The 14,324-nt window shown below is 30.1% G+C and overlaps 1 protein-coding gene across 3 annotated transcripts in view; it reads left to right on the top strand.

Moving 5' to 3' along the window:
* LOC129956785 (uncharacterized) overlaps nucleotides 1–10,226 on the top strand; it is a 91,480-nt gene extending 81,254 nt beyond the window's left edge. For all 3 annotated transcript variants that reach the window (XM_056068733.1, XM_056068737.1, XM_056068730.1), the window contains exons 11-13: nucleotides 397–425; nucleotides 7,524–7,596; nucleotides 9,884–10,226. In XM_056068733.1, coding sequence (XP_055924708.1) covers nucleotides 397–425; nucleotides 7,524–7,596; nucleotides 9,884–10,039 — 258 coding nt within the window. In that variant the 3' untranslated portion in view covers nucleotides 10,040–10,226. The remainder of the gene's footprint in view (nucleotides 1–396; nucleotides 426–7,523; nucleotides 7,597–9,883) is intronic.
* The last annotated feature ends 4,098 nt before the right edge of the window (nucleotides 10,227–14,324 follow it).

Genomic DNA, 14,324 nt, shown 5'->3' with positions numbered 1-14,324 from the left:
TGATATATAAATTCTAATATTATAAGTTGGTATTAAAAAGTTCTAATGATGTATTTTTACTTAGGCTATCTACAAAGATATTCAGGAGAGATATTTGAAACCTTCCCATTGATTTATTTAAAAATTTACACTCATTTTTATTGGGTTGAAAAGTAATTATACGTGAATTTCATTGAAAAGATCTATTTCTATAAAATGGAAAGTAATACAGATTCAAGATTCTATTTTGTAAAAATATTTTTATCCATAAAACCATTATTTATTTTTTTAGTTTTTACACTTAATATTTTTATTTATATCAAACATATCAGAATCATATTTGTATCATTAGGATATCAAATATCAAATAAAATATTTTTTGATCTCAAAAAATTGATATATGTTTTTCTATTTCAGGATAGTCATAATGATACAAGCAAGTTAGAGTGAGTATCACTGCATGCAGTTTTAAGAATTTATTGATTTTAAAACTGAAAGTCATATCGGAAATGCCAGTAATACTAGCGAGTATCCATACACAACAATATCCTTTCAATGAAAAAAATAATTTTACGTAGATGAGATTGCTTAATCTTCGATTTTTTTTTTAATTTCTCGTATGAATATAAATTGCAGCAATTTATAGTAATGTAAAAAATATATATATTTATATTATTTTAATTCACAATCTGATTGCACTTATTTAAGTAAAACTTAATATTTAACTTTAAAATTATGTTTTTTTTAAATGAAACTATAAATAGATTGATAATTTATGTGATGCATATGCTTTTCTGTAACTTGACATGGTACCTATTCATGAAGAATGTCATGTTAAATTATCTTCCTTACTTGCCGAAGTTTTCAATTTACATACATTTGTATGCTGAAAATAATTGTTTTAATACTGCTTTCCCTTTATTATCAGTTATATATATATATATATATATATATATATATATATATAATATATATGTGGGAAAAGGCAACGACCAGCATTAATATTTGAAATATATTTATTAAGATTAAAGTACAAAGGACAAAACATTACTACATAGAACATAAAAGATACATGAGCGTGAGCTGCACGTCTTGCAGTCTCACTGCCTAACTCTCGTCTGCCAATAATGGCGGGAAAGCATCACGTGATTAATGACGTGACGCAACATGGCCAGCATGGCGCCATACAGGATACGGGATCTGTCAGCGCTTCCCACATCGGCCATCATGACAGGATAGGCGACCTCGCCTTATGGTATACAGTACATTGAAGTAAATATATAAAACAAACAGCAAATACAGGAAAATAATAATATGTAAAATTGAAATATTCACAAGATAAAACAAATAAAATAGTCATACCATCCGTGACAGCATAAGTATATAGCAATACAATAGCGTGCACTGGAAATATCGAATAACTAACTAAAAATAAAAATAATATTAGTGTTGAACATATAAAAATATAATAACACAAAATAAACAGAGAAAAAAAATCAAAGTCTATATCGTCCAAATATACACACACAAAAAGAAGGAAAGTAGTTCTCTTTCTCTTTAAGTAGTGTTCAGTGTTTACTTTTAACACAATTCAAGTGATATGTTCTATATTGCTGGACCATGGTTTCATATATTCTGCACAAGTTGAAGTTTTTGATGGTCCATCGAAGAAATCACACTTTTCAACATCGTATGTGTCGTTTGCTTTAATTTTGATCACTTTATATGGTCCGAGAAATTTTTGTTTCAATTTCAGACCAGGGCCAAATTGAGTGCGCTTGATTGCGACGAGATCATTCAATTGAAATTTTTGAGCATGTTTCCTACGCAGATTGTAGGTACGGCGATTTTCTTCTTGGATTTTGAGGATTTGTTGTTTTGCATCTTTACGGAGCTCATCACGCTGTTGGAGAAGTGCAGACTGGATCTCTTCGTTGACGATTTCGAGGATTTTTATATCATGCTCAGATTTCATTTTGGTTCCAAACAGAATTTCGAATGGAGTAGAATTGATACTTCGTTGAAATGTAGAATTAATAATTTGCTGAACGGAAGCAACATGGCTATACCATTTCTCAGGGTTTTCTATGGGTAGCTTGAAGAGTACAGATATGATAGTAGAATTAAGTCTTTCTACCTGACCGTTTGATCTAGGAAGTCCAGCTGTAATAGCAATATGGGTGATATGCTGATGTTCACAATATTCTTTGAATGACGTAGATGTGAAAGCGGTACCTCTGTCCGTAATAATCCTTGAAGGATTACCGAAAACTGATCTTTGGCATTCGAGCTTATTGAGAACTTCAGCGGTGTCGGTGGACTTGGTCGCATAAAGCCACACAAACTTCGTAAAGGAATCGATGATTGCCAGAATATGCTTATATTTCTTAGAAGTGCTGGGAAGAGGACCCAAATGATCAATATGGTATGTATGAAAGGGAGTATCGTCTTTGTCAAGTGGATGCAAAGTGCCATCTAATTTGCCACGTTTTCTGTTATTTTGAATGCATGTTACACAGTTGCGTATGCATCGTTCAATTTTCTCTTTCAAGTTCGGAATAAAGAATTCTTTGTTTAACATTTCCTGCGTGCGTTTTACTGCAAAATGGCCTCGTTCATGACAGGATTTAATAATGTTGGCCTGCATATCATCAGGTACGACAAATAAATCGATTCCGTCTAAGTTCTTATATAAAATGTTGTTCTTGACTATGTAGTTCTCGTAAGGTGCATTTTGAAGTAATGCTTTTATAGCTGTAATATGCTCATCTGTCTGTTGAGCTTTGAAAATTTGAAGATTGACACAGTCTTGAATGATCATGCAGCATGGGCTTCGGCTAAGAGCGTCGACATGAGTCATCTTTGAACCGGTTCGATGCTCTATTTCGTAGTCAAAATCCTGAAGGTATAATGCCCATCGCGAAATGCGGGAATTCATTTCTTTTTTATTTAACGTTTTGACGAATGCATTACAGTCAGTGATAATTTTAAAGTGTGATCCGAGGATGTAAATTCGGAATTTTTTAAAAGCTTCTACAATGGCGAGTACCTCCAGTTCATAGCTGGTGTATTTTCTTTCGCTGTCAGACGTTTTCTTGGACATATAATACACTGGATGGAATTTGTTATCTTTGGATTTTTGTAGTAGGACTGCCCCCAGGCCATCAATTGACGCGTCTGTATGAATTTCTATGGGACTGCCTTGATTAAAAATAGTTAAAACGGGTTTATCAGAAAGTAACTGTTTTAAGCGTAAAAACGCAGTTTTTTGCTGAGCTTGAAATAGAAAGGGGCTGTCCTTACGAAGAAGATCACTAAGTGGTTTTGCTATAGTAGAGTATGAGGGAATACATTTTCTAAAGTATCCTGTAGGACCTAGAAAACGTTGTACGTCTTTTGCATTTTTTAACTCAGGATAATTAAGAACGGCTTTAGTTTTGGAAGGTGAAGGGAGCAATTTGCCGTGTTCTACTACGTGACCCAAAAATTCAATCTGACTATACAAAAATTGACATTTTTTAAAGTTTATATCTAGTCCATAATCGCGAGCTACTTTTAAAACAGTGTTAAGGCGTTCGAGAGCCTCAGATTCATTATTTGCGGGAATGACGATGTCATCCATATACGGGAGGACAATGCCTTTTGCAATAAGATCACGAAAAACGGCATTTATGTATCGCATAAAGACAGGAGGACATGAACTTAAACCGAATGGCATATAACGGAATTGAAATTGACCTGTATTTGTGACGAAACTGGTGTAACAACGACTTTTTTCTTTTACCGGCACATGAAAAAATCCGTTACGCAAATCGAGAGTACTGAAAATTTTAGCATTTTGAAGACGATCTAAAATGTCATCAATTAATGGTAGTGGATAATGGTCTTTAACTAATTTACGATTTAATTTTCTATAATCTATACAGACTCTATGTTTTCCATCTTTCTTACGAACTACGACAACTTGACTAGCATAGGGTGAAGAACATGGTTCTATAATTCCATTTTTTAACCACTCGTCTATCTGCGCATTTACTATATCACGTTCGGCAAAGGGTAAACGTCGAGGAGTGTGGAAAATTGGCTCATCGTCAGTAAGCGTTATATCAAGTGCGATGTTCGTGGTTTTAGTTTTGTTAGGTTTATAGGCTAACAAAATCTGTTCAACCTCATTGCGAGTTTGTTTAGAAATATTCGTACCTATATCAAACGTGGGAGTTTCGGCAGAAATAGCCATTATAAAACTGTCAGTTTCAACAGGATCATCAGATTTAGAAATTTTGGAAAATACAACACCGTCAGGTTTAATTGTCAAATTTGCCTGATTTATTACGTCGCAACCTATTATTAGGTCATAAGTAGTACAATTATTAGGTACCACAGAAATAAAAACAGGAAAACTTTGTTTGTCAATAATAATTTCAGATTCAAAGGAACCTATTGTTTTAGTTTGGGAAAAACCGAATCCAGTTAGTGTCATCTTGTTATTCGTCAACGGCGGCGATCCCAGTTTAATCCATGCAGAATGTTTGAGAAGTGTCGAAAAACTACCAGTATCGACTAATCCGGAAAGGGTATTATTAAGAATAACAACCTCTTTATGCATATTCGACGGAGAATGCAATAAATGTAAAGTGTTGACATTATCACGTGGGGTAGAACTGTCATTCCGAGTAGTACGGTGACAATCGGAAGATTTATGTCCGAAAAGATTACAAGAAAGACATTTAGGACCACGATTACGATTAGGGCAAGACTTTGCGATATGTCCAAAATCGCTACAGTTAAAACAACGCGTCTTACTGTTAGTCGGATTACTAAGATTCGATTTTGATTCTCTTTGTTGGACAGGGATTTTATGTATTTTATCACGTCTTTGACCGTCATTAGCATATCTAGAATACGACATCTTTGAATTATTTGCGTTCATTGCACTTACGATAGTTTCGAAAATTCGTAATTTTTCTTTAAACTCAGAATAACATTTTGCACCGTAAAGAATAATTTTATCAGAAGGGGAACCCTGTATCCCATTTATTGTGTATTGAATAACAGAATATTCATCAATAAGGGTTTCAGATTGATTCGCAATTTCACGCATGGCAATAAAATATTGCATAAAAGTTTCATTCGAGCGCATTTTACGTCTTTCTAGTTGTTTATGTATTTCAATAGAAGTTACTTTATCGGAAAATTCATTAATTAATGCACTTTTAAAAGCTTGATAGGAATTTAGATTTCTTTGGGAAAATAAAAAAGATTTAGCAGTACCGGAAACTAACCTCTTTGCAAAGATTAATTTTTGTTGTTCGCTTAAAGAAGGAAAAAGCGAAAAATTCTCTTCAACATCACAAAAAAAACATTTAATCGAATAGGAATCATTTCCTGTGAAGTTTCTACAACTACCACAGAGATCGCGTAATAAAAAACAAAACAGAAGGTTTATTTCATTCATCGTTTGTTTATTCGAGGGATCATTATCGAGTGATTCCCTTTTGGCGCCAGTAATTAATGCCTGACTGTTATTTATTAATGTTTCGTCTGAAGTTACGGGAAGGAAGAATTATTACCCGTATTACTCATAGATGAACTTTCGGTTTGAGAAACCTTTTGAGGAGACAAAGGGTTTTCTTCTGTTTCCGATAAAAAACTAGTATCTAGCGAGTTCTGAAATTCATTTAAATTTGTTAGGGCTTTAAAAATATTTTCACACAAATCATCTTTGTTACTTTCGTTTACTTCTAAATGTAATAAATCAGAAACGGAGATAAAATCAGATAAAGAAAAATTATTCAACAACTCTTGTTTATGTTTTTCTACATCTAAATTTTCAAATCTTTCAAAATTTCTCATTCTTTTTCGAGAAGAATGGTCAAAATTACTGTAACCTAACACAGAGTTAAGCAATTTTACTGAATTAGTTTTTGCATATTTAAGGGAGTTAGCGATTAATTGAATATCGCCTAGTTTTAAAGACATTGTAATGAATTAAAACAGAACTAATGCACATTCACTCGGGATTAAAATTTAAAGGGAGAATTAAATAAAGGGAGAATGAAAAATGTACTATAAATTACAAACTTGGGAAAAAATTGCGCCTACCTGGTTGGGAGCAGTCGAATTATTCACTCTTAAAAGTTCCTTTTTTTTTTTTTAAAGCAGCCAGTATATGTCAGCACAGTTGCACAAGAACACGAAGTAATTGAACCTTAACGTTTTCACTTGAATCATATCCATCCAAAACATGCACTAACGTCCATTCACCAGTCCAGTAAAATATCCACGCCAAAAATTCACTCTTATCAAAATTTTTATCATCAATTTAACGTCTTAAATTGTACTAACGTCCACAGCTTTTTCAACAATTTGGCGGGATTTGCTAGGGGTATTCACGAGAAAGGCCGAGCCCCCAAAAATGTGGGAAAAGGCAACGACCAGCATTAATATTTGAAATATATTTATTAAGATTAAAGTACAAAGGACAAAACATTACTAAATAGAACATAAAAGATACATGAGCGTGAGCTGCACGTCTTGCAGTCTCACTGCCTAACTCTCGTCTGCCAATAATGGCGGGAAAGCATCACGTGATTAATGACGTGACGCAACATGGCCAGCATGGCGCCATACAGGATACGGGATCTGTCAGCGCTTCCCACATATATATATATATATATATATATATATATATATATATATATATATATATATATATATATATATATATATCATTGTATATATAGATTATGTTATATATATATTATGACAACAGTTGCTAAACTAAAAGAATTTCAAAATTTCACATTCAATTTCAATGAATTAACCTTTAAAGAATTTCAAAATTGCATAAATTAATATTTATGCATAAACATATACATAAGACTGAAGATATTTAAGAAAGATGAAGACTAAATATCGGAATAACAATAAATTCGAAATTGCGAACCGAAATCTGAACTAACTGTGATTTATTGTCCCTATTTCAAAAATTACGAACAGAAATTGGAAAGTTAATAAATTAATAGCAATATATCAAGAAATAGAAAATTGCAATTTTATATTTAGGAGTTTGGGTTTCAGTGTAAGGCATTACAGAAAAGAAAAAAGAACTTAAAATATCCGAACATGTTGTAAATTCGTTTTAAGGAAAATCACTTTTCTTATTTTTTGTTCCAATGGACTATGTATTTTCATGCAGAAAAGTTCATGCTATTTAGGAAAACGTGCCTGCATTTAATGAAAATATAGCAAAACATATATCAGTAATTACATATTTGTGTCAATCTTTTTGTTTCTACAACAATAAGAAACAGATATGTTTAATATTTTTTTTAAAAAACTAAGAAAATTTGTATGGATATTTAAATTACCGGAAGGCATTTAGATAAAGAGCATCGTTACAAAAAATTGTTATATATATATATATATATATATATATATATATATATATATATATATATATATATATATATATATATATATATATATATATATATATATATATATATATATATTCTTATATCTGTAATTAAATCATTTTACAGGCGTGAAATTTTAGTAACAGTTCAGTTTGAAGATTCAGAAATTATGAAAATACAATACAAAGCACAGTTTCAGGTATGTTACATTTCAATCTAACGATATGCTAATGCTAAAATCCATTAAAAGTTTCCTGATTCATCTTAGTTTTTCCGAAAACTAGTAAAAGCTGTGAAATTGGTTATCATATTACTCATTTAATATAGTATTAAGCAATCCAAGTTTTAGCGGGAGGATAAAGAAATTATAATTTATAAATGGCCCAAGTAATTCGAATAATTAATATGTTTTAATTGTTCTATAAGATGTATAAATACTGAAAACGCAGAAACAGAAATTGAGAAAAAATAATTTTATTCTTAGAAGACCGTGGTAGGAAAAATGGGATGTTCTTCAATAATTTAATGAAAATTTATCTAACTAAATCCTTTAATAGATCTCTCATAGTAAATTTTATAATGAATTGATTTCTTTCCCTTTCTTTGTCCAATTAATTTTAATTAGAATTAATTCTCGCCAATTATGTCATATGGCAAGCACACGTCATTTGGCTTCATAGAAATGTTGCAAAAATCACTCCGAGTATTTTATATGCATTCACAATTAATTTTATCATAGTTCCGGATATTTTAGAATGGGATAATCTAAAATCGAGTAAATACCTAGAAAAGAGTGATTAATGTAAGATAGTAAGGATGAAGTGAGGGCGATTGTGAATTGAAATTCACGGCTCATCATTAGAAAATGTTTGAGATGCCTGCAACATTATTCAAGTTAACCAGCATTTATTAAATAAAGTAAGCTGTCTGAAATTTTTATTTTCGAAATTTTTCGAATTATTTGTAATATACATATTACTTTAATGCTTAAAAGAGTCATTTTGTAAAGAAGTATTTGTGAAAAATTTTACTATCTAATTTTATATTTAAAAAACAGTATTTGTTTAGGTAATTAAATAATTATTAATTTAAACTTTTACCATTCATAAAAAGTTGCTAAGATATGCTGAAACTTTAACGAAACAGCTATTTTAATGCATTAGGTAATAAACTTTTTGATAATTTTTTTTTTGAAAATCAAAAATTGGAATTATGATTAATATAATATTCTTCTCACCTTGTTAAGCAATAATTCATTTGGTAAATAATACACACCTGTGAATCCATTGAATTTAGTGGATTGTAAACGATGTAGGATCCCCTTCTTCCAGTTCCTATAAGATTCGGATGATGAGAATGAAGAAACAACACACTTATGAATTTTGACTAGCTTCCATTAATAAGAGTTACAATTCAGTGTTAATGCATCCATTTGTAATCAGAAGCAACAGTCTGTGAAATTAAATTTACTTATAAACTACCTATAATTTTTGTAAAGTTGCAATCTCCCACAGTTTTCAAAAACGTTTTTGTGGCATGATAAAAAAAATTTCTAAATTATATTTATGCATAACTAATTAAGTTTGGCACTTTAGTTACATTCATAATGATCCAATCGTAAATGGAAACTTCCAGAAATTTCTTTCAAAATTAACTTTTTCTTCTCCTTTTTCCATCACCTTATGTATATCTTAATGCTTTAATTGTCAATAGTATTAATAGTAAAATATTAAAAATATATGAGAAAAGCTTTTGCTTTACAGACTAAAGCAAATTATAAACAGATACGTTCAGATATTACAGTTAATGAAAAAGTTCAACATCAAAATCTAGGAGAAGGAGGCTTCATGATGATGTTTATATTTTGTTCGTAAGTGATGAATTATGGGAAGAAATAATTTTAAAAATTCTCAAAGGAGGTTTCAGGGTGCAAAATATTATATGAACTTTTAAAAGACATTTTTTTCCTGATATACAACTTACGAATTTATTTAAGTGAAAAATAGGATTTAGATAATCCAGATACAATAAAAATATCAAAATCAAAACTTGGATTTAGCATAGTTTATTTTTGAGATACAGATTTATATCGCAAGATGGTAAATTTTCATTTTATTGAATTTGATGGACATTATTTAATTGGATAATTCTGAAAGTTCTGATGTAAATTTAAAATAGTCAAAAAGGTACACACGATGGTTTTTTTTTATAATAAAGTCCACTTACATCTATACCAAACTGAAAAGGGACACATGAGCTCTAGAAATGGAGGAGTAGTGTGGTGTCAAGTATTAAGTATACACGATTGAAAACTATTTCATAACCATAGTACGTGTCCAACAAAATCCACATAACCTTATGAGTGATATAAGATAATCTAAAATTTATGTTGATTAATAAAAATTTTATTTATATTGTTGTTCCAGTTTCTTTCTTTCGCATTGTAGTTTTATATATCGTTTGCCTTATTTTTTTTTTCTTTTCAGCAAGTAGAAACTTTTAGCTACATAGGCGGATTCATTGGAATATGGTTAGGAGTTTCTCTAGTCCAAGTCGCAGATGTGATTGAGTCTTTCTTTCTCATTGGCAGATACATTTTTAAGAAAGGACCTTGTTCAAAGAAATCTGATTCAAAAACATGAAGTGTAATAGTGCAATCTATTTCACATAACATAATATTCAACTGAACGTTTAAAATGTACTTCTGCATTATTGTCGACATTCATTGATATAAGATGAATTTTTTGATTCTGTTTGTTAGAATTATGTTAATTCTTTCGATGAATAAAATTGTAACATCATCCTGAGTAATAAATTAAAAAGAATGTATCTTCTTGTCTGAAAGGTATTTTATTAATTTGAGATCACTTTATAAAACAACTAAGCAATGCGTATTTATGCATTATTTCAATTCTCAAAAGTCACAATAATTATTAATAATTTGATTGATACAATGGAAATATGTTATTCATTTTATTTCAATTTAATGAAATGATGTAACCGTAGATGTGCATTCACTCTCAAATATTTTTTACCTTAGCCATTTGTAATCTTTGAATCTTGTATAGGAGAGCACAATTATAGGCCGTATTTTCTTGAATTCTTTCAGCATTTTTTCTTTTTTAAGTGAGATAATTTTTCAAAAAAATAAATGATGGTAAAATATTAATTTCGAAGTTGTAATATTTAAAAATATATAGAAATATTAACTTATAGTTATAACACTTTTAGCATACAACATTTAATTTTTAACGAGAAGTGTATCATAAGGTCTAAAACACTCTATTTGTTCATAAATCACTCTTTGAATTTTAAAGAAATGTCAAGAAAGTTTTATGTTTATTTTATCTTGTTCATTTTATGAAAAAGGACATTCTCTCGAATATCTAAACTTAGCTAAAGTTAATTCGGTAAAAAAAAAGGCACTCAGAATAACTGATATTATACATGCATATAATATTAAGAGCTATAAAGACTAGCTTTAAGAAATACAAAGCAATCATGATCTCTCAGTCTCACGCTTTGGGAGGTTTTGAAGATAACCATCAATCTTCATTCACAGACGGTACCATTGAGACGGAGCCCGGCGTTGCTTGAAGGATTGAAAGTACTTATTCCATTTCACTATTACGCATGGGAATGGAGCCAGAAAACGAAAGAGTTCTTTAAAGTTTATTTTAGAGCCATTCTCTTCAGAAAACTGCGCGCCTATAACAGCAAGAAAAAAGATTTTAAAACTTCAAATGGGCTAGAAAAGATAATCCATGCTTATCAGATATGTGATATAAATATTTCCTCTAATCGGCCATGTAAGAAGTGTAAATTTATTAATTAGTTAATCTAATTTTTGTTGAATTTCGGGAGAAAACTTTTTGAAGCTTTGGAAGCAAACCATTTTTTGTGAAAAAGCCAGACATATATTTGAATCATTTTGGCACATGCTTTCCAGAAAATCACGAAAAAGCGTATAAATTAAAATTTGATAGAAAGATATCTACCGATTTTTTGTGATCAGTCGAGAAATATCAATGTTAGTTCTAAACGAACTTTTGAGATTTGCAGATTCAATAATTTTGTATTGATTTGTAATTCAATAAATTTGCATAAGTTCTATTCAATTTTGTTGATTTTCTATTCAATACCTTTCGTCTCTTCTACAAAAATTATAAAATTTCGTCTTACAAAAATTCGTTTTTTATTCTTATAAATAAAGTTATATTTCCTTGAAAAGATTTTTGTTATTTAACTCTTTTACATAAATATAATCAAGTAGCAGAAAAAAAGGGATTGAATGCTAATAAATAAAAACATTTCTGATACTAATGATATGATACATAGAAACTTCATGAAAGATATAGCACAATAAGATGGAATGAAAATAGCATTAAATTTTTTTTTGGTTTCAATTTGATAATAATGGATAAAAGTTGCCTTTTAGGTTAAAAAAGAATTAATAAAAATTTGGTTGCAATCTAACATATTGAGGTGTCGCAAAAAGCTTAAACTTTGTTATAAATTGAAAAAATTTAAAATGGATCTTTAAAAAATTTATTTAAATTTTAGTTTGATAATAGTGAGGAAAGGTTGCATTTTAGGTTCATAAAGAATTTTGAAAAAAATGATTGCAATACTACAACGAGGTTGTCGCAAAAAGCACAGAATTTGTAAAAAAAAAAAAAAATGAAAAATAATAAAATTTGAGCAAATATGTTTTATGAATTTTTCGTAAGTATAATGTTACAAAGGATGGTTTTAAATTCATATATAAGTATTACAGCTAAAAAAATGCATTGATTACAAAATATACAATAATAGAAATAAAATGTTTTACAATGTGAAATTTTGTGTTTCTTACTTCTGTATCCTCAATGATTACAAATGTTTCAACTGCAAAATGTTTGTTTCTAATTCATTGTCGCATTTAAATGTTTTGTATTAACTTTTGGCATACTCACACGTGAATCAATTTTTTCCTCTTGTGTATCCTGCTCTTGCGATTGAACCATAGACATTTTGAGCGATTCGGTCTTCCGTTTTACAGCTCTTTCTACTGCTCACGTGTGACAATTAAATCAGGGAAAGTCGAAAACCGAGTCTATTATACTATTTGGTTCAGCTTCAGATGCCTTGCATATAAATATAATATTGCCAGTTACATATAATATCAATTTACCTAAATGGTTATAAGTAATATTATCTAGTCAGCTACCACAAGCGCTTTGAAGAAGAAAGAAACAAAAAGTAAATAACTATAAAAAAATAGTTTAATCAAGAATATACAAAAAAAAATACTAATGTTACAGAAATGGTTACTTTTGGCGACGATGACAACGCTGAAGAACAACAATGTTCTTAATAAAAAGAGGCAAACCAATCAGATCCTTCAAGTACATCTAAATACTTTGGCAGAGTGCAGTGTGAAAGCATATGTATTTGAGCAGTTTAATATTAAGTTAAATTGTTAATACAACTTATCTCATATTCTAGTTTAACCTTATCTCATATTCTAGTTTAACCTTATCTCATATTCTAGATGTCCCTATGGCGATCTCAAGAACGTTATAGACCAGATTATTTAAAGGAAACAATCTAAAATGACAGGTGATTTTGCCAAACATGTTGTTTATAGACAAAATGCGTTTTAACTACCAATACCTTAAAGTCTCGGACGCTCATTCAATGAGGCTAAAGAGAACGCCTGAAACATCTGAAAATCACAACTAAATTCCGCCGCCTCTAATTGAGTGTGACTGACTAAATTGAATGTGACTTTTTTCGTTAAACATGCTTCCCAGCTGGGTTTGGAGAAAGAAAATGGTTTTCTGAGAGGTCTTTAAAAATATCCGAGTAAGCATTTGCTTAGTAGCCAACACGTAAGAGAGGGTCATCCTTTGTATATGAATCCCTTAAGAATACAGCTGGCATTGTGGTTTCGGAGGGGTGGCAGGGAATTTTAATTATCCTTGAAAAAAAAGTACTTCCTTTATTCTGTAATACTTGGACCGAATTATATTAGGAATATAAAGTTAAAGATATTATCTCAAAGAGAAAAGGAAAGAAAACCTAAGAAATGGTATTGAAGGAAATAACCTGAAGATATTTCACTTAAAAGAGTAATATTATATAATACATTTCTTTATAACACAAATTTTTACACTGTTTAGCTTGAAAATATGAGCAGATTAATTTTGTTTTATTTGTTTATGCTTTTCTATTCTATATTCATTTTTAAATATTGAATATATTATCATAATATTTTTATACTGTTTACTGAAGTCTGTTTTCTTATTTTGCCTTTTTTTAAATAAATCTTTCAAAGCATAAATTATTTTAGAAAGAAATATGGGTTATTTATATCTACTAATATAAAAAAACATTGCACTTTCCCAGAATTAGTGCTTTTATTTTTCTTTCCGTGTTCTTTTACTCAACTTTAAATCAAGCTACGGGAAAAAGAAATGATATATATTTTTTTTTGTATAATACGAGTACTTTTTTATTCAAAAATTGTACTTCGCCTCAATTAACTAACTCCAGAGGCGCCAGAAACCGCAATGAGCGTTTGGAACTGTCAGCATAGTGTTTAGTGAACAGATGCAATCATTAATCTATTCTGACAGAATGCCTGCGATCACGTTCCTCTAGAGTTTTTGGTGCCATCATCTTCTCAGAAACTCACACCTGTATCATTGTCAAGTTCCAGGAATGATGCCAAAAGATAAAAGGACTCTTCGCTTAGCATTTAATTGTAATACTTTCCTCAACTTTGTTTCGTGCATAATGCAAAGAGATAAGTGAAAAGCAGAAGATTAAAGATTTGATTAAAACAATTTTTAAAATGTCTGGAAATCACAACTGAAATGCAAAATTGAATTGTATCTCTTATTTAAGCTTTTAATGAAAAAGTGGTGTGGCGTTATCCAGAAA

The sequence above is a fragment of the Argiope bruennichi genome, chromosome 2 (genome assembly GCF_947563725.1).
Source record: "Argiope bruennichi chromosome 2, qqArgBrue1.1, whole genome shotgun sequence".
Taxonomy (NCBI): Eukaryota; Metazoa; Arthropoda; class Arachnida; order Araneae; family Araneidae; genus Argiope; species Argiope bruennichi.
Note: the sequence above shows the minus strand (reverse complement) of the source record. Positions and strands in the feature narration are given on the sequence as shown.